The 23,833-nt window shown below is 36.9% G+C and overlaps 2 protein-coding genes across 5 annotated transcripts in view; one reads left to right on the top strand and one right to left on the bottom strand.

Moving 5' to 3' along the window:
• LOC145998703 (putative transporter YutK) overlaps positions 1–4,378 on the top strand; it is a 176,988-nt gene extending 172,610 nt beyond the window's left edge. For all 4 annotated transcript variants that reach the window (XM_083135187.1, XM_083135189.1, XM_083135188.1 and 1 more), the window contains 2 exons: positions 2,655–2,835; positions 4,267–4,378. In XM_083135187.1, coding sequence (XP_082991313.1) covers positions 2,655–2,835; positions 4,267–4,289 — 204 coding nt within the window. In that variant the 3' untranslated portion in view covers positions 4,290–4,378. The remainder of the gene's footprint in view (positions 1–2,654; positions 2,836–4,266) is intronic.
• Positions 4,379–4,465: 87 nt separating this feature from the next.
• The window catches only part of LOC145998303 (cilia- and flagella-associated protein 221-like), a 113,760-nt gene continuing 94,392 nt past the window's right edge, over positions 4,466–23,833 (bottom strand). Inside the window, exons 8-10 of the mRNA XM_083134706.1 lie at positions 14,266–14,355; positions 8,090–8,229; positions 4,466–4,994 (exon numbers count right to left, since the gene is read on the bottom strand). Coding sequence (XP_082990832.1) covers positions 4,934–4,994; positions 8,090–8,229; positions 14,266–14,355 — 291 coding nt within the window. The 3' untranslated portion in view covers positions 4,466–4,933. The remainder of the gene's footprint in view (positions 4,995–8,089; positions 8,230–14,265; positions 14,356–23,833) is intronic.

The raw sequence follows: 23,833 nt of genomic DNA, 5'->3' as shown, positions 1-23,833 counted from the left end.
CATAGTATCGTTCTTGCATAATAGTATCTGTTTCACTATCTTTTTGATCTTCATGAGATGACTTCTGATTGCCATGATGAGAAATCAAAGTGTTATTGATTATTGCCCAAAGCAAGGGGTAATAAACATCTGTATCTTACTACCCCATTTGCTTTTCATATTTGGGGTAATAAGATACATGACAATAATCACTCTCTATTTTTGTGACAGAAAATGAAGAAAATAAGACCAGAAAGTCCTATCTTTTGTCCACAGAATCACATAAAAATTATCAAGAATGTATAATCTGGATTTACTATAGAAAATAATATTAGTGTGAAAACGCTACTTTCTGATGGAAAAGTTTCACACAAGCATAAACAAATGATGGAATAATCTTAAACATAACCACAATCTTCTTGATTTTTTTACAGTGATAGACAATGAATGAGGCTAGCTTGTGATTTTTTTTTCAAATTTTTACTTTCACAAATAATGAAAATAAAAAATAAGTTTCTATTACCCCTGTTTCTTATTCCCCCACTTTCCCCTAGTAAAGTAAAAAATGGAAGAAATTTAATGTATCCCTTTTTATATATAAATAGTGTTTATTGTGCTTTAATTTAAAATAATATTTTTAATGAAGTGCAAAAATAAACTAGAGTCCTCTTCCATTTCCTTTTTCTGAAGGTAAAGTACAGCAAATAATCTTACCATCAGTTTTGATGAAATCTTCATTGAAACAGCTTACCTCATTCCATAGCTTGTTGTCACTTGTGCCTGGGTCATTCTCAAAAAAAGGGATACAAATAAGGAGATGTTTTAACAAAAAATTAAAATTGTTGAAAATTTGTAAATATAATGATATATTCTGTACTTCAAGAAACTATTCAAATGCTAAGCTTGACCAAGATCATTTGCTCCTAGTTCATTTGAAAAATAAAATTGCAATTTTTTCTAGTCCACGGAATGGGCATAATTGGGAGCTTTCATTTCCATAAAGTAGATTTTAAAGTCCTTGGAATGTTATCTGCATTTTTTTCCCCTTTTAAGCAACCAAACATTTTCTGTACATAATATTTTCCTTGGTGAAAAGTAGACAACTTTATTTCTTTTTCATCTCCGTGAGCATCTCTGTCCATGGAGGGGACATTTGTTTTTCTTTTTATTGTATTACTCCATGGAAATACAAGTTAAGCAAACATACATTTTCAGGTGAGTTCTGCACATAATGTTTATCACAAAATTCATAATCATAAATGATTGGCAAAATTTCTTACCTTACAAATGATCTCTACAAAGTTCTGATATCAGAACTTAATTCCAAATATCTCACAGAAAGGACAAGACAAGTATCTTTAACTGTCCCTTGAAATCACAATGGCTTCCATTCCATACAATTTCCTGATGTGGGAGTGAACAGTCTTGCACTTTGTGGATTTTTATAGGAACTTTTAACCAGTATCCACAGAGTGGACAGTTTTCCCTGGAACATTACATTTTGATATTTTACTCAACTAAGATTTCCATAATATTATTTTTTGATGTTCATAGGAGATTCTAAGGTGATTAATTAGTTAATTGCAATATATTAAATCTTAAATTGTCTAAAGAAAAAACTATCAAAATAATCTACATCCATAATTTTTGATTGCGGACAGTCCACAGAGTGAAAAATTGACATATTCTGTGTAAAATTCTGAAAACAGGAAAAATTATTTCTGGAAGAAATTAAGCTGATGAATCTCAAAACTAATGGCTAAATTAACTCCTATTAAAATAATATTGTAAATTTATTTGAAACATTTTGTGTGACTGCTGGACAAGGTTTCTACCTCCTTTATTTTTTAGAATGACCCACTTGGCTTCACCATTTCACTGACACTCAATACTCTCGTCACTGTCACACAGTTGAATAAAGTTAAAATTGTTCTAAAAAACTTAACAATAAAAGTACTTTCAATTCCTCTAAGCTGCACCAAATAGACAATTGTTGAATGTCTTGTTTACGGAAAATACAGTCGTACAAAATATTTGATTTCTTATTTTGATATTTGATTTCACACCAGACATGTAGCCAGGCGGAGGGCTCAGGGGGCTGAAGCCTCACCCAAAATCCTACAAATACATATATAATTTAAATGGTGTAAAGTGGTAATTAATTTTACTTCCATTAAACATCTTGTGTAATAACTTGATGAAATATACTGAGAAATTCGATGTTTAAGGTGATGTGATCAGCACCATGCTCCAGCTGCCTTTACCCCCTCCCCCCAGGGTTGCCCTCAGGTACCCACTTACTTAAGGCTGGATGAGCCACAGAGCCACTCGATGCAGGTACAAGGCCAGAAAAATTCCGACCTTAGATCACCCTCCCTGGGAATCGAACCTGGGTCCCGCACATGGCAGTCAGATGTCTACCGACTAGACCACCATGGCTGATGAATTGATTGAATTTATGTCTATTGGGCCTAGCGTTAAATCAGACCCCGTGCATGTACATACATGCTACAATCATTGCATTCATCTGTCACCACATTTTCAAATTTTTCATGAGTACTTTCTATTTTGCGTTGCATGTTAGTTCAACTTTTTTTTTTGCATGCAAGATTTTAATTTTTCATTAGTGCTATTTTGTGTATTTTTTATTTATGTGTATTAACTTTCCACTTCAGGATAGATCAAAAGCGATTGCAACATATGCCTTATGTGGCTTTTCGAATCCCGGATCAATTGGAATCATGATTGCTGCATTGTCTGCAATGTCACCTACAAGGAGGTCTGACATAGCGGAAGTCGCCTTCCGTGCCTTCATATCAGGGTGTGCTGCTTGCTTCTTAACTGCGTGTGTGGCTGGTAAGAAACTAGCTTTAAAATATAGTTATAAATTATTGGGAAGCCAAAATTCTTATTTGTGACAGATGCCCAGAAATACTTATTTTGACTACAGCTAATTTTCATAAAAATCACAGGAGTAAATGGAGACAATTGTGGCTGTGTGTATATTAACACAAACATATGCAGGTACAAATTATCATCATCATCATCCTATTTTATCATGCAATCCATCACCGAGCAACTGTGTAATACTTGCACTTCTGTACTTAATACACAAATGTTATTTAATCAGTACAATGGTTGTTAAAAAAATTGAGTGTTTTGTAAATATTATCTCCTTATATTAATACGTCATAATAATTATTTGTAATATTTAGAAAGAAAATGAAAGTCGATGATGGTATGGTATTTTAATATTTGATTTTTGTTATCTAGTGCCAGTTTTTCATGAGGATGTTTGCCAATGCCTCTAATCATAAGAACATATCTAAAAATGAGATAGGTAGTTGACAGTAACAGCATTTTTTAAATCTAGCACTCCCAAAAATATATGGGCTGTGCATATAACATATTAGAATTAGATTCTCACACATGACCATGGATTTTCTCATATTTGCCTAATTCCAGTGGTTCCCTTTGGAAATTACTCCATTTCCTAACTTAGTTTTCTTTCATTATTGTGTCTTGATTAACACACTTTAACTTAAATATCATGATTGAAGTGCACATATAGGGTGGTCCAAAAACGACTTTACAACTTTGAAACTCGATAAAAATTTATTCTGAAAACTTACAGGAGTTGTTGTGGTGTCATTTTGTAAGGAAATACATCAAGTTTGACTAAGGTTGTGGAATAATACTGAATTCCATCACCGCAAGTGTCAACAGCAGTTTCATTATAAATGGTTGCTTTCACAGGTCAAGAGCAAGCTTGCTGTGTGCATTGATTTGAAGAAAGGAAGTCTGCGATAACTGTGCATGGAATTTCCATACCCACTGTGGGAAAGATCCTCCCAGTAGGCCTACCATTTATTCGTGCCATCAGAGTTTTGTTGGGACTGGTTGTTCTGTTTGACATAACAAATTCCCAGGATGTCCGCAAGTTTCCAATGCTATTGTTGAGCAAGTGAGGGAAAGCTTTGTTGGTATTCCTACACAAGTCAACCTGACATGAATCTCGTTTTCTCATGAGACCGACATTCCACATACAACCCTTTGGTGTGTGTTGAGAAAACTTTGACTTCAGATGGGATGTCTGCCATATTACCAATGGGAGCCGCTTGATGTATTTCCTTACAAAATGACACCACCACGAGTTCTGTAACTTTTCCAAATAAATTTTTATACATTTACAAAGTTGTAAAGTCCTTTTTGGGACACCCTGTATATATATTAAATGTTGTAGAATTTCCTGGTGCATTGTCTGATATTAAATGTTTATCTTTCCAGGTATGTTGATAAATGATAAATGAACAAATGTATGATAATGAAGAACACATCGAACATCGTTCTAGCTTGTATTTTAATTTGTACATCTTTTATATAAAATAAAAATCTTATAAATTTATATATTTCATTGATTGTAGTGATAAAAATTAATTCCCTGAGTATCTAAATAAAAAAAATTATGATGAAGATAAATTTCCTTCCAAAAATGTCTTCTGTACATGCACAAGTAATTTCAAATTATGTTGTCTCATGAACACTATGGCTACAGGTGAATCATAAAAGTGTGTAACAACCCAAATATCTATAACAAATATTGAGACAGATTAATCTTGTCCTACATTAATTGTTATCTTTTGTGCTCCAAGTGAAAATTGTTCACTGTGGGATGTCCTATGTCAACATGGGGACAATATGACAGCTTTGGGGAGTGGGCTGCTTTGCATAATTCTTCTGGGGAGATACCTCCACTTCGAGCGCTGGTGAACTTACATGGTGGTTACAATTAAGACTACAATTAAAAAGTTATTTTTAAAGATAAAAATTTATGAAATACTCGAAATATGATTTATTCAACCAAATACCTAGCTGTGCTTTTTGTTTCCAGCTAAACATTTTCACTTATTTTCACCCTTGTAATTTTCTGCATTATCCGCTTACTTTTTTTTTCTCACTTAATTTCTTCTTCTTCCACAGGAGGTTCATCAAACTTCCCTTCTTTAAATGCTTTCCTACATTATGAAGGAAGAACACCAATGGTCATTAAATAATATGAATACTTAATCTGAGAGTAGAATGTATCTTTAGAGTCTACAGCTACTGCTGTTTAAAACTATTTTTTAACTTACTTTTTAATGACCTGCCCATGTGTAGTAATCAAAGAGTTGTCACCAAGACTTAAGTAAAATATTTATAATCATGTAGAAAATAATAATATCTTGAAACTCAGTTTGTGGGTTTGTATATTCATATATTGTCAGATTTTAAGATTGTGATGAATGCTGTTAATGAAAAGTGGAATATCATTAACATGTTTATCATTTTTTGTCCAATAATGTGTTGCAAGCTAAAGGACGCTAGGGACAAACTGCTCTTCCAGTCAACATAAAGGCTGCCCACAGGAGTGTGATATACCTCCAGGCAAAACTGTGAGTGCAGGATGTATTTTTTACATTGGACCTGGCATGGATTAGTATCAATTTAAAGCATCCCCCTTGTTCATATTTCTTAAGTCAATGGTATTCTTAACTACAGCTTGACCAAGAAGTGTCAACCTCAAGTAAGTGGAGAGAGTGTGTACGATGCAATCATGGATGTCCGAAAGGTGGGGGGGGGGGGGGGGGCAAGGGGGTCAATGGGCCTGGTCAAAGCAAACTATTGTAGGTGGCAGCACCACTGTTGTGTCCCTATGCTATTTGATCGGCAATTGTTCTCCCATTTAAATACATGGGGAATTAGATGCTGAACGTGCTTCTATTACATTAAATTGAAAGTTCAATTTCATATTAAGCTCAGAAATTATTTTGGAACATGATAGATAACACTATGTGACAATGAAAATTGCCGCAGAACAAAAACATGTGATTCCTATGGAGTTCAGTGCCCTGATGACGATAGTGAAAACCGTTTTTCGCTATCACCTAAACTTTTCTCTGGAAACACAATTTTGTCAGCGCACGACTGCATGTTATTGTTGTCGTGGCACTTATCAGCACGGCTTGTTACTAGGGCTCAACAGTGCATAGGGGGAGGGGATGGAGAGAGAGAAGGGTTAGATAGCCTATTGGTTGAGATATAGTAAGGTATAATGGAGTTGCAGTTATTTGCATCAGTCAGTTACTAGTGGGATCACGCAGTGTCTGTTTCTGCAGTGTGTGTCATGCAAAACCCCTAACGTGAAGAATACTGTTTGTGCGTGTTTTTCGTGTTTCTTGTGTTCAGCGATGGCTAGGAAGTGTGTTAATTTACCAAACCTTTTCTGTTATGTGTGTGGTGAGTTTACAACAAAGTCCCAAAGACATCCCATTTCCCCGCTCTTCAAAAGGCGTACGAGTTGTATTTTGAATCAAAGGTAGATGAAGATAAGTGTTGGGCACCACAGAACTCTTTCTCACGTTGCTCCCGCTATTTAAGAGGCTGGTTGCATGGAACCCACCCATCTATGCCATTTGCCATACCACAGTTGTGGAGGGAACCTAGAGACCACATAACAGATTGCTACTATTGTTTAATGAAACTAACTGGAATCTCAAGTATATCAAAACACACAGTTTCATATCCAAATTTTGAAACTGCAATGCGGCCAGTTCCGCATTCCGATTCTCTCCCAGTTCCAAAACACCAACGGAATGGACACTGGAAGATGAAACAGACGATGGTAGTGACCAACCAATAGATCACGAAGATCTTGATTACACGCCATCTACATCACAGGCCCGACCACAGCCATTGTCCCAGGCCGAATTGGCATGAACCCGTTGTTGACAAAGACAGTGTGCTGTTACCACCGCTCCATCTGAAATTGGGCTTCATGAAGAATTTTGTGAAAGCAATGGACAAAGATGGCGGGGTTTTAAATTTTTACTGTCCAAATTTCCTGCGATTGGTACTGCAAAAATTAAAGAAGGTATTTTCATTGGTCCTCAGATTCGTGACTTGATGAATGACATAACCTTTGAAGAGTTGCTGACATATACTGAGAAGGCAGCTTGGCTTGCCTTCAAAGATGTATGCAACAATTTCTTTGGTAACGTCAGGTCTGACAATTAGAGGGAACTGACGGAACACATGCTGGACTGTTACAAGGCTATGGGGTGCAACATGTCTTTGAAAATACATTTCCTGCATTCTCATTTGGATTTTTTCCCACCTAATCTCGGAGATGTGAGTCACGAACATGGTGAGCGATTTCACCAAGATATCGCAGCCATGGAAAGACGATATAAGGGAAGATGGTCACCAAACCTTTTGGCAGATTACTGCTGGACGCTCCTACAAGAAGTTTCACCATCCACCCACAAACAGAAAGTTTCCAGGACATGTGTCTAACTTATAAATACATTTCAAGCTTTTTGCATCTTTCTCGTACCTTTTTTATGTTTTGTAATACAAACAATTAATTTTGTTCCATGATCTGTATTTTATCCAGCTACAGGTTCTTCCTGTACTGTAATGGAGTCGTTTCCAAGTGTGGCGAAAGTTGCTACTTTATTTTTCATGAATTACGATATATTGCTTACTACTCCCTCTGTCCCATAATTATTGTACGGCACACCTTTGTTTGTTGTCTCGTAATAATTGCCCGATATTCAAACTGTGACATTGGTGTATACAGAAGAAGAACATGAAACAAGGAAATGAGTCATACAACTTTACTACTCAAGGATCAGTACAAATTGGGCTTTCCATCTGCCTCTTCGTCTGTCATTCCTGTACTACCATTTTGGCATACCGGACTATAATTATGAGACAGAGGGAGTATATGAAATATAGGCTAAGTAGTACATGTAACATATCTTTTCCAGAAAAATTGGTACGTGATGGAACATTTCTGATTTCATTTTCGTAATCAGCGTATTTGATTTAGTAAAGAACACCTTCTTTCATCACGCGGCAAGACACAAAGTTCAAATTTGTTGCACTGTGTAATCAGTGTTGTGAAACTAAGAATTTTAGTAAGATGATTGTCAACAACAGAAAAGATATCGGAACTCAAAAAAGCCTTAAAATTTGCACAGCACTGCATCCAAATGCATCAAATAAATATGACATTTACTGTACTGTGACAATTCAGAGAGATATTTTAAAATATTAAGTAGAGACTTACATGATTAGCTTGAACCTCCTCAGCAGTCGACGACGAATTATTACTGTTCGTGCAGCATTGATGAATTTGCAAAGAACTTGATATCTTACAAACCACATGTCGTTCAAGATGGGATCAAATGTAGGTGTAATTGTACATACCTGAAAGATTAAGACCATTAATAAATGTGTGAAACTTTTATAAAATAGTACATTGCATGTACGTACAGTACATATTATTAGTGAGCACACAGAATGAACGCAAGAAAATGTATACAATTGCAGGATTTCCCCAAATGTTAGAGCTCAAATGCTCAGTACATATCCTTGAATCTTAAAAAATGTTTAAAAAATCCATTTCCAAAGTACTTCTACATATACTGTTCAAGTCACAATCCATTTTGACATTTATCACCTCAGTGGGAGTGCACTTTGAAGGCTTGATTCACAACCTTTGTGTTGAAAATTCTGAGTGCAACTTCTATAGGCTTTGGGGGAAAGGGGGGGAGGGTCATAAAATCTAATCAAGATTCATCTTCACAACATGCAAATGAGACATAGAATAAGAAAATACAAAAGATAACAATATTTTACTCAGCTCCCCTCATGATTTTCATGATAAGTAATGTAACAATATTTTACTCAGCTCCCCTCATGATTTTCATGATAAGTAATGAATTACTTATCATGATGCAACTGCATTTAAATGTGTGGTTGTCATACAATAAAAGAATTGCTGCAGGCCTTCATGGCAGGGTACTTAGCACAGCACACTACAATACCACTGGTCCTAGGTTCGAATTACAGCCTGGGCATGGGTAGCAATCCTTCATCAATTTCATCATATGATCACTCATCCTCATCTTCGAAATTTACCAAGTGACAGAAATGTGAAGTAAAATAAACCAAATCAATCAATCAAATGCTGATATGACAAGTAATAAATTTAACTGGGAGAACCAGCATTATTCACATAATTTAAAATGGTTCATTGCAAAAATAAGTTAAGATAATTGAATCCTTCTTAACCCTATCTACATTCTGATGTTGGTCGTGTAAGTTTTAATAAAAATTTGTAGAGGCTTAGGAAAACTTAATATTCTATTTCTTTCATATGGTTTGGTGGGATCCTCTTCCACCACACATTCTGGTAAAATCACGCTCACTAGCTGTCACAGTCTCAGTGTGTTCCAATTTCCTGGCACAACCTATTAGTATCGAAGAGTAGATTTCATGTGTCTAAAATCCCTATAAAATTAATGCAAGAATGTAAAAGTTTCCACTTTATAACAAGCATATTTTAGTTGTTTCAGTGTATGAGAAAACTTATGAATGAATTTCTTTGTTGAGTAGAAAATGTATTGTACACTCACTGGCACAAGTACTAATAGGAGACGAATTGTGCATAAGTTCATTCACTGTTTTCTACAATGTGATGATCGGGAATTGAAAAAAAAATCAATAAACAGAGGGCATATTTGTTTCAAACGAAGAGAATTTGAGTTATAATCAAGGGATCCTGGGTTTGATACCCGGTGGAGGCACTTAGTAGTTCAGATCCCACTTAAAACTGTAGGCCCAATCCTGATTAGCCTATCTGTGCACAATGTTGAGTTAAACTCAAGAATTTCTTAAAACAATGCAGGATGTAGAACAAAAAGGAATAGCTAGTGGTAACATCGTCGCTTTGTAATCAAGGGGTCCCTGGTTTGATATCTTTGGAGGCACATTGCACAGTGATTCAGATTCCACTTTAAACTGTAGGTCCAGTTTTGATTAGCCTCTCTGTGCATAAAGTAGATTTAAAACAAGAATTCTAACAAAAAGGAATAAAATTAATGATGGACAAGTTGTCCACTATTATCTTTGACATTGGCATCTAAAATATGTTGCATTTGAAATGGTTCACATTTCAATACTAACATCTGTTATGTTCGTTTTGGCTCAAACATGCAAAGCAAACCTAGGACTCGATATCTTGCAAATTAAGTTGCATAGGAGTCATTCCATGCCGAAATCAACACAGCCCTCAACCTGACCATCTCCGATTTTCATGAAATTTGGGGAGTTGAAACTATGCATGGAACTTAGTAACTATGGAAATTTTTAGTTTCGTTTGTCTTGTAATTGTTAAATTATTCAAGGTCAAAGTTCGCAAAAATTGCTCTTTTTGAGCCCGTTTATCTGTACTAAATGTGCTGTAACTCCGCCCCTATTTCGCCTAGGAAGCTCAAATAAAGCTTATTGTACAGGGAATTGAACATGCTTTCCATTGATATATAACAAGCCTACCTGTGGATAAAAATATAATTTTGTCACGTGATCTTGGCCTTTGACCTTGAATATCTCAAAACATGTCATCATCAAAAATCATGAAAAAAATATATTTGGTCCCTCATGCCATACTCTAAAACATATCAAAATATGATTCTGGGACTGCAATGGGATCAGAAGATACAAAATAATATGTGTAACTATATGACTGATAAAACCCTCATTACATGAACTATGACGAGTCAAATTTCCCTTAACACCCCCCTACAAAATGTAAGGGAGTTATCCTGGGTATAATTGGTCATGAAAGAAATAGGTTAGGCACAGGGAGATCCCTAGCCGTGTGTGTCAAGCGCAAGTCCGGCATATTGTTGACCGCCATATTGAATTCAACGCAAAAATTTCAAAGGAAAGGGGGTGATTTGATATATAAAAATCAGGCTAGAATTTCATGAGAAATGACTTTACTTCTTGTACACAAATGTGAATGTTAGCAACATTTGTATCTTGTTGGATAGCTGATGACTCAAGGAAGTAATATAAGTAATTTGTACGCTTCGTGTCATACCATTTTTGTTAATAATACATTTCCTAGTAAACTAAGTGTGTATTTTTTTTATCACCACTTGTAAGTTTAGACTCACCCGTTACTTACATGTGATTGTTATTTGGGAGAAAGTTTTTTTTTCAACGAACCACTTATTTGTAAGCTATCAGAAAATGCTGAAATATGTGCCATGCAATGAGCAGTTTTTCTCAATTCTTCTTTTTATGTGGAAAATTGTTATTCTTTTTTAAAAAATAGAAATTTTCGGACAGGGTATCATATAGTCAAAATTATTGCAAATTGCCTCTACTTTAACCCCTTTCAGAGGGAATACATCTAATAAGTCACCTAATATACAAGGGTCGTTCAAGGTTGACCAAGACTTTTATTTCTAGACAGGAAATATACATACATAGAAGCACCAAACTATGTCAGTTTTTCAAAGTATTCCCCCTGAACATCCAGACACCGTCGCCATCGTTGTGGAAGTTCCTTGATGCCTTTGGCGTACAAATAAGTAGGTTGGTGTCGTAACCAATGCAGGACAGCGTTCTTGAGTTCCTTATCTGTCTGGAATTGCGTCCCGCCCAAATGCTCTTTAAGAGCCCCAAACCAGTGGAAATCACTGGGGGATAAATCTGGACTGTAAGGACTGTGTGGTAAAACCTCCCAGTGCAAGTTGGCCAGTGTTGTTTGACTCAAATGGGCCGTATGTGGCCTGGCATTGTCATGGAGAAGAATGACATGTTTCGACAACATTCCAGGTCTTTTCTTCCAAACGGCCCCACGTACAGTACCGTGAAGCAGTGTTGAGTAATACTGGGCATTAATTGTGCCACCCTTCTCCAAAAAATCCACATGGAAAACACCTTTCATGTCCCAGAAGACAGTTCCCAAAGTCTTACTGGCAGACGGCAGACTCCCGCCCTTCACTGAACTGTTGACACCATTCGTACACTCTTGCCCTTGACAGTGTTTGTTCACCATACTGTGCTTGTAGTCTACGCCAAATTGCAGCAGGTTTCACCTTCTCCTTCACGAGAAATTTCATTATACGCCGCTGTTCCACAGCAAGAGATACACAACTTGCCGCCATCTTTGTTTACACTACTGCGCATGCTTCAAATGCGTCGCAAAGGATCATGGTTACTCGCAAGGAATTATGATCTGTCCTGCCGAAGTAATGCAGCGCTACATTGATTCATTAATATTTTACTCACGAAAGTCTTGGTCAACCTTGAACAACCCTTGTATATAGGCCTATAGTGTGTGTGTGCGCGTGCGCGATTTGTAATTAATACACTTACAAGGGAGATTATCTAAGTGTCCCCCTCCGATTTCCATGTGCATAAAGTGAACTTAAAACACCAAATCAATCCAAATCCAATGTATCAGCTAAAAAACTGTTTTAGGGGGCAACCCCCCCTTCTAATGTCAAGATGAGGAGAAATTGAAGTGAGGATCTGACCCCGAAACCCCGTAAATATGGCATAGGGCCCCTCTATACACCTGCCAAAATCGGAGGGGGACACAGGGGTCAAATGCCCACTTCAATTTGTCCACAATTTGACATTTGAGAGGGGGTTTGCCCCCTAAAACCGTTTTTTAGGTGAAACAAAAAACACGTATTTCATCCTTTGGGCCCCTTTATAAACCTGCCAAGTTTCATGGAAATCGGAGGGGGACACAGGAGTCAGATCCCCACTTCAATTTGTCCTCCTCTTGACATTTGAGGGGGTTTTGCCCCCTAAAACCGTTTTTTAGCTGAAACAAAAAGACACGTATTTCTTCCATTGGGCCCCACTATACACCTACCAAGTTTCATGGAAATCGGAAGGGAACACTTAGATAACCTCCCATGTTAGTCTTACACTTTGTAATTATATAACACTGCATATATTATAATGTTTTATTTTAATTTTTAAAACTGTAGCTGTAGAACAATTGTGTAATTTTTGTATAACATTTCTATCTTGTTAAATGTGTTAAAGGTTTCATCCTGGAATGGAATGTCTCACATTTATGTGTGTTTCCATATCCATTACATTCAAATGAATACATATTCGTTTCAATGGCATTTACAAAATCACTTCTGACATTTTATGTTAAACAAGTAAGATTAGTTTTGTGCACGAGTGTGTTAGCCGATGCGTAACAAAGTATTTTAGGAACAACACTTGAAAAAAAATCTTGTAGGACTAATTAATGAAAAATTTCTTTGTAATCGAAGATCATAATACCTTATAAGGTGTGATAATATTATAATGGGATTGAGATACGAAACTCTCGGATCCGGATTTTCGGATCCGAATCCAGATCCAAAACTTTTGGATCCGGATCTAAACGGATCCGGATCCGTTTGGCCATCCCTAGTCCAGGGGTCCCGACCCCCGGAAAGACTTACCAAGTACTAAAATTAAGTAATGAAAATATTAGCATGTGTTGCATAATCGATGGTTATTAATTTCTTCTGAACTTTTTAAAAGGCAAAGATTATATTGGGATCATTGAATGACATTACAAAGAAGATTTATGTACACTACTACTCAAAATAATATGCATAAAATGTTAATCAGAAACTTACTTTTCTCCAATTACACGATGTTACATCATTTTTGTTATTCGATAAATATTCAATTATTCATCTGTTTGACATTAATTTCATTGCCAGGGCACTTGTTTTTATATAAATTATTCCGATCTTAACTACAGGTAAGCTACGTAATGAATGTGCGCTGTTATCTTATATCTCTATTCTTATACAGTCTTTTTACCTATTCGTGTACTAATAATATAATATTAATGTATATATTGTAATTAGTATTTATTTGATTTAATAGAATTATTTTAATTTAAACATTATTATTATTATTATTATTATTTCTGAGACACTTGATTCGGATCCCCACCCCCACCGAAACATATTTCTAGATACGTGCCTGCACACTGCCTACTAGGTGCACCAATTTTAATCAGTTAAAAGAATGAAAGGAAGAATTTAAGGAGCAGATCAAGTAAATTGTTTGGTAAAACTAAAAAAAAAACTTTAAGTAATACGATAGTAGTTGATACGCTGTCTCAATTAAATACTTTATGGGGATTATGATATGATCTGGGGATGTACCATTGGATTTGAGGGGATGGGCACCACTGCTCCAGGCCCTCGTCAGCTTGCAAAATGGCAGCTCAGGATATACTACAGGAAGGCTGACATTTGAGCGCCTTAAAAGAAGGTCACGCCTGTAGAAAGCCATTCAACACATCAAGACGAAGTTAAGAAATCAAGTAAAAACCAAGTCAAAAGCTAATCATTCCTGCCCTGTAAGAATACAACCTCAGGAGCTTGGAATTTGAGTGAAGGACTGAAACTCACTCACCTCTTGAGCTGATCTGACCGTCCTTCTCCGTTGCAGCACTGGTTGAAAATTACCGTAGAGATCTTTACCAGAAGACACGTCCAGCGACACCTGAAATTGTACAAACAGTATTAACCTTCTTATGGCAAGTTTACATATGGAACTGTTCTAGTTGCAATTGAAGAAATCAGAGAATTTGATCCTCCTCTATACATTTTCTTTTCAAACTTCTATACTTAAAATTAATTCCTGATCGGGATTGGAATACATATTGTTGCTTAGTTATTTTCTTATTATTTGTCAAGAATTTGCAATATTAAAGTTATGAGGGGCGAAAGCTATATTTGTACCCAGCAGGCACATATCTCGAAATATATTTCGGGGGGTCCAAACCAAGTCTCGAAAATAATAACAATATAAATGAGTAGGTAAATTAAAATAACCCCATTAAATTAAATTAATGGCATTAATTAAATGTAAATTAATTAATAATGTATTGTTATTATTACGTAAATAGGTAAAAAGACTGTATAGGAATAGAAATATAACAACACAAACTCCCTATCTAGCTTAAATGTAGTTAATATCTCAAAACATTGTGTAAAAACAACAATCCTGAAAAAAGGTTCCTGGACCGTATTTAAATTAATCCGGAAAAAAGTTCCTGGACCGTATTTAAATTCATCCTGAGAAAAGGTTCCTGGACCGAATTTATATTCATCCTCGGAAAAGGTTCCTTGACGGTATTTAAATTCATCCGGAAGAAAGGTTCCTGGACCGAATTTAAATATTTTACAGATAAAAGGTTCTTTACGGTTCAGAACCAATTTACATTTGCTGATTTTCTCTCCTGGACCGGAATTGAAATTATTTAAAATTTCTGGACCTTTAAAAACCCTGTCTCAGGGGTTCAGTCCCGATTAGTCCTATTTGTGCATTAAAGTGGACTTAATCTGGGAAAAACATTAGATTCCTCTAGTATTGATCTATTTGTGTATTTAATTCGCTTTTCTGCTACTTTTGGCTAATTGCGACGCTGGTGATGAGATGGATGAAGGGGAAAACATATGAGAACGCAACGACACGCACAAGCCTCACAGGAATGTGGGTCCAGACCCCAGAGCATTGTTAGCCTGCAAATTGCGGCCCAGTATGTGTTACGGGAAGAAACGCACATCTTCATTTCCTTTTCAGCGCAGCCACCCATCCAATTACAAAGCACGGACTGATTTATAGACACTGATTTCTATGCAAAAGTACTTTGCACTTCTCCAGTGTGTTTAAATACCTATATTTGAAGGGCTCGGGTGTAAAACATGGTAAGTGACATTTTGGCCATTTCTGAGTTAATTAAGAAAAAGTTATTAGAAGCTATACTGTAGATAAATTGTTTTCGTGTTGTGTTTACCAATTTCAGAAGGCTTCATTGAGTTCAATCTAAATTGTACTTGTAGGTATATTACGATCTTACGTGATATAACTTAACCTATTCATTTTTTTTACACGAGAGCCTCTACGTGCTTTGACCTACTTTAGAGTAGTCCCAAAAAGACAGTTCACAAACCGAAAGTGAGGTTCGGTGAGGCTCGCCTTAATGGTTTTCTCTTGTAAGGCATAAGCCTAATTTTCTCGCAGTGTTGCCAACATCTTACTCGATCACGATCTTACGTGACCTATTCTTTTTTTTACGATCTTCAGTGATATAACTTAACCTATCATTTTTTTTATTTGCGCATCGAACTAACTTACATTATATTTTATATAACCTAAAAAATATGTTAATTTTCTTTAGTATGTGGCAATTTTTTTACGAATTTTTTTAAAACTGTTCCGTCACCCTCTCGTTCTTCACGTCGTACGCGAAGGACTTCTCGGCGACCAGGATGACGCTGCACACGGTGTCCTCGGGCAATGGACTGTTGAACTCGCAAACGATCTTGATGTTGGTTCGATCGTTGATAGGGGTAAAAAGACAATTCTATGATGCGTTTTTTGCAACCTTAACGGAAAATATCGTAAAGGCAAACGCGAAAGTGATAAGATAACTCTGTTTCCGGTCGCCATTTTGGATTTCCGAGCATAGGTTCTATCCATACTTTTTCTCACGTATAGGTGTACATAACGAATCCGCAAACAGATTTTTTCTAAGTCTTACCGTTTCCAAGATAACTCCACTTCCGGTCGCCATTTTGGATTTCCGAACATAGGTTCTATTCATACTTTTTCTCACGTATAGGTGGTGTACATGACGAATCCGCAAACAGATTTTTTCTAAGTCTTGCCGTTTCCAAGATAACCCCACTTCCGGTCGCCATTTTGGATTTCCGAGCATAGGTTCTATTCATACTTTTTCTCACGTATAGGTGTACGTGATGAATCACCAAACAGATTTTTCCTAAGTCTTACCGTTTCCAAGATGACCCCACTTCCGGTCGCCATTTTGGATTTCCGAGCATAGGTTCTATTCATACTTTTTCTCACGTATAGGCGTACGTGATGAATCCGCAAACAGATTTTTCCTAAGTCTTACCGTTTCCAAGATAACCCCACTTCCGGTCGCCATTTTGGATTTCCGAACATAAGTTCTATTCATACTTTTTCTCACGTTTAGGTGTACATGACAAATCCGCAAACAGATTTTTTGTAAGTCTTACCGTTTCCAAGATAACCCCACTTCCGGTCGCTATTTTCGATTTCCGAACATAGGTTAGTAGTACAGTAAATATGCCTTCTACCGCTACCCTGATTTTTTGACCCCACGACCACCAAAACCTCAAAAACTCACTTTCTCTCCACGTTCCGCGCCTCATTTATTGCGCTGACGATGTTTCACAGCGAAGAAAAGCAGTGATGAGTGAAATGCACTTTCTCATCATCTCATCCTTGAAGGATGAATGCACCTTATCGTAATTTTCCTAGTCCGGGACCATGTTTATATATCGTGACCTTTGTAAACCTCTCGGGAACGATGTGCCACACACACACACACGAGCGCGTGCCTCTCATTATTTCTGTATTGTGACGCAAACAAACAAATAATAATTGTTTTTTTTTTTTAGGATTCCTGGCCCCTATAACCCCGCCAGGGTGCGTGGTGCCCAACCCAAAAAGGTTCTAACGGCTGCGGTTAGATAACCACACCTCTGTAGACTTTCACGTTTGTTTTTTTTTTCTCAAAGGTCCTATGGGACACCTCTGTTTGTCAAAAATTCGAGATATTAGCAATTTAACGCAGGACTTGGAAAATTTTCGGAAAATTTTTGGTTCCATGACGACCTATGTTCATTTTGGTATGGGAGGACAGAGGACACCGAGACTCGACCAACGCACTAAACTCGACCTTTCTACGACTATTCGTTCAAAAGTTAGGAGTGATCAAAGTTTTGGAGAGTGGGTGGGTTAACTTTTTACCTCTTGACCTCAGGACCACCAAAACTTGGTACACGTATTCTACACCTCCAAAATCGACAGGGGGTATCTAACGATACCGGATGGGGGTGTTTTTCGATATATTTTTTCGATAACTCTTACTATTTTCGAGATATTTGCAATTTAATATTTTTTTTTAACGCTATATAAAATAACATACCTGAAAATTGTATCGCTATATACTAGACTTTTTGATTTCTGTGATTTTGGAGAAAGCAATGGCATCCACCACCAGTTTTAATCGTAAAAATGATAAAACTGAATGTGTTACTTGTGGGAAGCTAATCTCAAGGAACAATTTAACGGTACACAGGGCAAGATGTAACGAAACAGCTTCGAGTTTAAATCGTTCGTTACCTTCTAAGCTTTGTGCTCGATGCGGAAAGATGATCAGCATTGGAAATTTAAGTAAACACCTGAAAATTTGCAAACCATCGACCGAACAAGGAACATTGAAAAGAAAAATCGATGATCCAGGAACCGAAGCTTCTACTTCCAAACAAGTAAAATTATCCGATGAACGAAAACCAATTAGATCTGCATTTAACCGTCATATTCAGGATTTATTTTTTACTTCGGAACCAGGCTGCGACATTCTTAGTTTCTTGCGTGAAACGAAAACATCCGTGATAAATATTCTAAAAAATAAATTGGAAAATAATTCCATAAAAGTATACGTTGATCTATTTTTCGAATATGAAAAAGTCGATGGTACAGTGTCTCTCAAAAGTTTTAGGACAACGACATTTTAAACTAGGCAACCCAATTTACACAAGGCGTTGGTGGGTTGCGTGTAGAGTTAGGCTCAATTTCAGGGTTGCCACATGCACAATAGATATTTATAAAATACGCGAAAGAAATAAAAACAAAGACGTGAGAGAAAACGAAAGGTGACAAAAGAGAGGAAAAAGAGAGAGCGAAAGGAGAAGAGGAAAAGTAGAGGAGAGAAGAAAGAGAGGATAGACGAGGAGAGGAGATGTAGTGAGGAAAATGGAAAAAAGATTCTAGGAGAGATGAGGAAAATGGAGCAAAGATGAGAGATGAGGAGAGTGGAGAGTAAAGTAAATGAGAGAAAAAGATAAGAACGAAAAGAAGAGGAGAGTGGAGAGTAAAGTAAAGGAGAGAAAAAGAGAAGAACGAAAAGAAGAGGAGAAGAGTGCAGTGGAGTCGGAAATCTAAGACAGGAGAGGAGATACGAGGTGGAGATGAGTGGGATGGAGATAAGATGCGAGAAAAGTAGGGAAGGCGATATGAGATAAAAGCAGAGCGAGCAGAAGGAGGGGAGAGGAGAAGGAGAAGAGAAGAACAGAAGGGACTGAAGAGAAGAGGTAGTTGCAGAAAATATCGTCTCAGCGTCAAGAATTGATGCATTGGTCAAATTATCGACATGAAACATTCAATAACATTTTGAAATGTATTAGATCGGTTCGAAATGCCTTTTGGCTTAGTTCAGAGCAAGGTAAAATCTTCCATGTAAGATCTTTGATTTTACCTGCGATTATACCACTAAAAACATGAATGTAATTTGAATATTTATAAGAATTATCCAATTTTTGTCCAATTCTCGGTTCGTTGAAATGGAGACTTTGCAATTTAATATTTCCCCTCCCCCCATCGTTAATTCCAAACTGAATCATTCCGTTTCACACGGCGTGGACAATGAACACAATGGGATAGGTCTAAAACTTACGAAAATTTTCTGCCACCGGAAGGGTTTGAACCTACGACCATCAGATTGACAGTCCTGGACGGTAAACACTACCCTACAAGCTTTCGCTCCCAGAAGTAAGTAGAAGGAGCTGACCAATGTGAAATGTAGATGCAACTCTCCTCCTACATGTAATGTGCAAACAATACTTGTTTGTAACAAAGAAAACGAAGGTACTACGACTCGGCGAAAACATTTAATGGAGAATTGCACATGATGAAAACTTTTCAATCGATATTTGCGGAAGTATCCTTGCATTGAACTCATGTGGGAAAGGGGTAAAATTAGTATGTCCTGAATTGCCACAAATATAAATAGTTATTTCATTAATATTTGTCAATGTCTTTGAAACAGTACACAATTATAGAGTATCATAATTCACGATCTTATACATGAAAATATCCCTTTTAATGTGTGTTAATTCATTTATTTGTTTATTTTTTATAAATTCCATATGCAGAACAATGTAGCCACTAAGACAAAAGACAAAAATGGTAATCGGTTGTCATTTTATGGGTGGGATATAACCATAGGCGTAGCTAGAACTTTATATTTGGGTGTGCACAAAGAAAAAAAATGAGGTCTTGTACCTTCTTAATAGCATATTTTGCAACACAATCACTTGGCTCTTAAACTGCACTGATGTTTGTAAAGGAATATAAATTCACTAAATGACTGTTAAAAATTTCTGAATATATGTAGTAGAAAAAAATCAAATTGCATAGAAATTACACACACACAAAATGTTCATCAATGTTACAAACAAATACATCAAAATACACGTCATCTATAACAAGAGACGTCTGTCAAACGGTACAATGTTCTTAAACTCATCAATAACTTCATTTACATCAATAGACTAAGCTTTTTCCTGTTCCACAAATAGCAAGAGCAGGGCTTCCAATCTATCCTGCTTCTGAGTTGCTCTTAATTTAGTTTTAACTTGGGTAATCTTGGAGAAAGCTCTCTCTCACACGTCTTGTGACAAGTATAGAAGAAAGCGCTGTAGTACAAAGTATAATTCAGTAAATATCTTCTTTCTCCAATGACATAAAAAATCGAAAATCTATAGACACTCGATTCATCAGCGATAATGCACACGTTTGTACCAAGTAATGACATTTTCAACTTCTTACAAACTGCTGCTTATTTTCTCTCTTATTAAAATTTCTGTATTTAATTCTCTTCTCTTTGATAAAGCAGCCCATTAGGGTGTGCCTAGGCACACCCGGCACACCCCGTAGCTACGCCTATGGATATAACACTAATAAGCCTTGTTCTCATGTTATAAAAAAGACACTACGGTTGCTGACCAGGGCAGTTTTATTATACACTCACTTGATTTGGTTTCTGTTATTTAACGTCGCTTTTCTGTCTTGTTGGCCAATCGCGATCATGAGGATGAGTGATTATATGATGAAACTAGTAGATGTTATAACACTAACCAGCTGTTCGCTTTTTTGTGTTTAGAACTAAATTACAATATTTAGAACTAACTTGTATATATTTAGAACTAACTTGTATATATTTAGAACTAATTTATAATATTTAGAACTAAATAATCTATTTATATTAATAATTTATGAGTTATAGAAGGGATGGGGAAACAGGTGAGTGGAGAAGGTTACGCAATTTAGAACTGCATAATTTGTATTCATGTCCAGTTATTATAAGAATAATTAAATCTAGAAGACTTAGGTGGGCAGGCCTTGTGGCACGAATGGGAGAGGAGACAAGAATTTACAGAATTTTTCTTGGGAAACCTGATGGTAAGAGACCTGTAGGAAGACCAAAACGAAGATAGACCTAAAGGAAATAGGTAAGGACGGAAAAGATTGGATGGATCTTGCCCAGGATAGGGACAGATGGAGGCTTACGCTGCTGCAGCCATAAACCTTCGGGTTTTATGAATGCTAGAGCGTTAGTTTCTTTCTGTTATTTACGCACATTGTAAATTGCTTTTTCAGTGTTATTTTCCACGAACACTCTTTTTTTCTTTCAGAAAAGGAAGGCCCCACCCGAAAAGAAGTTCCTGGTTACTCCCCTGTCTTGCCAGTCGAGAGGAGTGAAAGCACATGCTGGACAGCAATTACGAAGCTTACCTTCAATGCAAAAGCATACGGTAAGTGACACGTGTATTGTGTGTATAATTATAAACGCACATTGTGAGGGGAAGATTCAACCTGGCGTATATGTGTTTACCCTTACCTTACCCAGGGCCTCCCCGATGGCGCAGTGGTAGCGTCGTCGCCTTGTAATCAAGGGGTCCCGGGTTCGATACCCGGTGGAGGCACAAGTGGTTCGGATCCCACTTTAAACTGTAGGTCCAGTCCCGATTAGCCTTACTGTGCATAAAGTGAACTTAAAACACCACCTTACCTTACCCATGCCGTACGTTAAACTTACTTACCTGAAGGTGAGGGGTCACAGGCCCACCCTTTTTTACATCACTAAAACTAAAGAAACATATTTTATCTAATCACTGTTCTTTTCTCCTTTATAAGTTTATTTAATTATTAATTATACCTAACTATTACAAAAATTACCATAATTAATAAAAATTAATAACAAATTATTGAATGAGTGTCACACACATATTTTACCATTCACTAACTCGTAAAAACAATATAAATTTTTCATCAGAGCTTTTTTTGTTTATTTAGGTGCAGTTACATATTAATTATAATAATTACAAAAAATACTACCATTGTCTCGAATGACAATTATTCAAAGATGGCCACTGATAGGCCCAACAAAAGCATTTTGCCTCCGAGCTCCTCTATATCAACAAAACTAATACAGAATACTGAGAACACCCTAGGAAACGATGTAATTTATTTTAAATTTTTTACGAAAATTTTCAGTTGAAAAATCTAAAATCTAGAGGTGATGGGCGTGACAATCCCCCTTCCCCCTCGGGTAAGCTAGGGTAAAGTGAAAGTGTTTCATAGCATGTTAATATAATATCCGACTGAGAAATATAGAGCCTCCTCGATGCCATAGTGGTAACGTCGTGTCCTAAACAAGAGGCATCTGGTTCGATTCCCGGCGGAGGCACATTGCACCGTGGCTTGGTCTCCACTCTTAACACTCTAAGCAGTTGCGATTAGCCTATATGAGCATAAAGTGGACCCCAAACAAATTATGATCTTGGCAGCGAAGTGTGAAAGTGGCAACCCTGATTCAGTAATGCGTGGTTCCATACATGCAGGATAAACAGGTCCTCAACGATCAAGACTATATTCAGAAAGGAGAAGGAGAGAGAGAGAGAGAGAGAGAGAGACAGAGAGAGAGAGAGAGAAAGAAAGAAAGTGAGTGAACAGGGGCAACTCAAGGTAACATTTTTACCCGGGCGAGGTGGAGTTTTAGCGCCCACTACTTTCCACCCTGGTCCCCTTCCCCTAATTTCCAATAAAACATGACCATGCCAGACATTTACAGTTTTAATGACGAAAAATTGTAGGTTTGTTTCTTTAAATAGTTCAAGTGTTACTAATAAAGAACACATTAATTCAGGCGTGTCGTCTGATAATGTTCGCATGAGCACGTGAACACTCCTGTATTTGTCTTAAATTACGTACTACATATTAAATGCACACACCCATACATACGTTTATTTATTCGAAAAAATACTGTTTGATGTACGAGTATATACACACAATTTACTCTGACAAGACTTCTTTCACGTCTGGTAACTTTTTTAGATAGTTGGTAACACTGACTCTCACGGTGTTCCACGGAGGGTGTTGAACACAATTGCTGTGCGTGTTGCATAGAGCTGACAGCTAAGAGACTGTTGGCCTCTATACCCCGAAGATGTTCACTTGACTGTGCGAACACTGATGCAAGCGACAATACTTCTTACATTCGGCACCAGAGTGCAGCATATACAAGGCATGTCAAGGGGGACTCGAAAAGGTCTGTGCTACATAGTTGCAAACTTTAGCGACAATTCGCTAAACCTGGCGGATTTTAATGGGGAGAAGGACAATTTCTCCTAGGTCCTTCTTGTATTACTTCAAATATAGCGTGATTTTGGGGGGAAAATTGTTGAAAGTAAATGGAACTGTTATGAGGAGTAAATCTGCATTCAGTACAAAACCATTATTGTGAATACTCGTATGCGAAGTGCACGCGACGCCACTGCATTAATTGCAGGTATGTGTTTATTTAGTGGCTATATAATGAAATCAAAATAACAGCAATCTCTTAGCTTATATTGCTACATGTTTTAGCATTTACTTAGTATATTATGCAGCAGTACTTCAAATAATTTTTGTCTACACAAATGCAACTGTTTCTAAAAGAAACAGCCACGCTTTTGTAATCAGAAATAATGTTTTGGCGCTACTGAAGGGGGATACCCAGGATTGGCGCGCCCCTTAGGCTCCTTGAACCGCCGCTGTGCGTGAGTGTGTATATTTTTCATTGTTAGCGAATTTCCAGTATTCG

The sequence above is a fragment of the Lepisma saccharinum genome, chromosome 14, assembly GCF_977018435.1.
Source record: "Lepisma saccharinum chromosome 14, izLepSacc3.1, whole genome shotgun sequence".
In the NCBI taxonomy this organism is placed as follows: domain Eukaryota; kingdom Metazoa; phylum Arthropoda; class Insecta; order Zygentoma; family Lepismatidae; genus Lepisma; species Lepisma saccharinum.
This window is presented reverse-complemented; position numbering and strand designations above follow the sequence as displayed.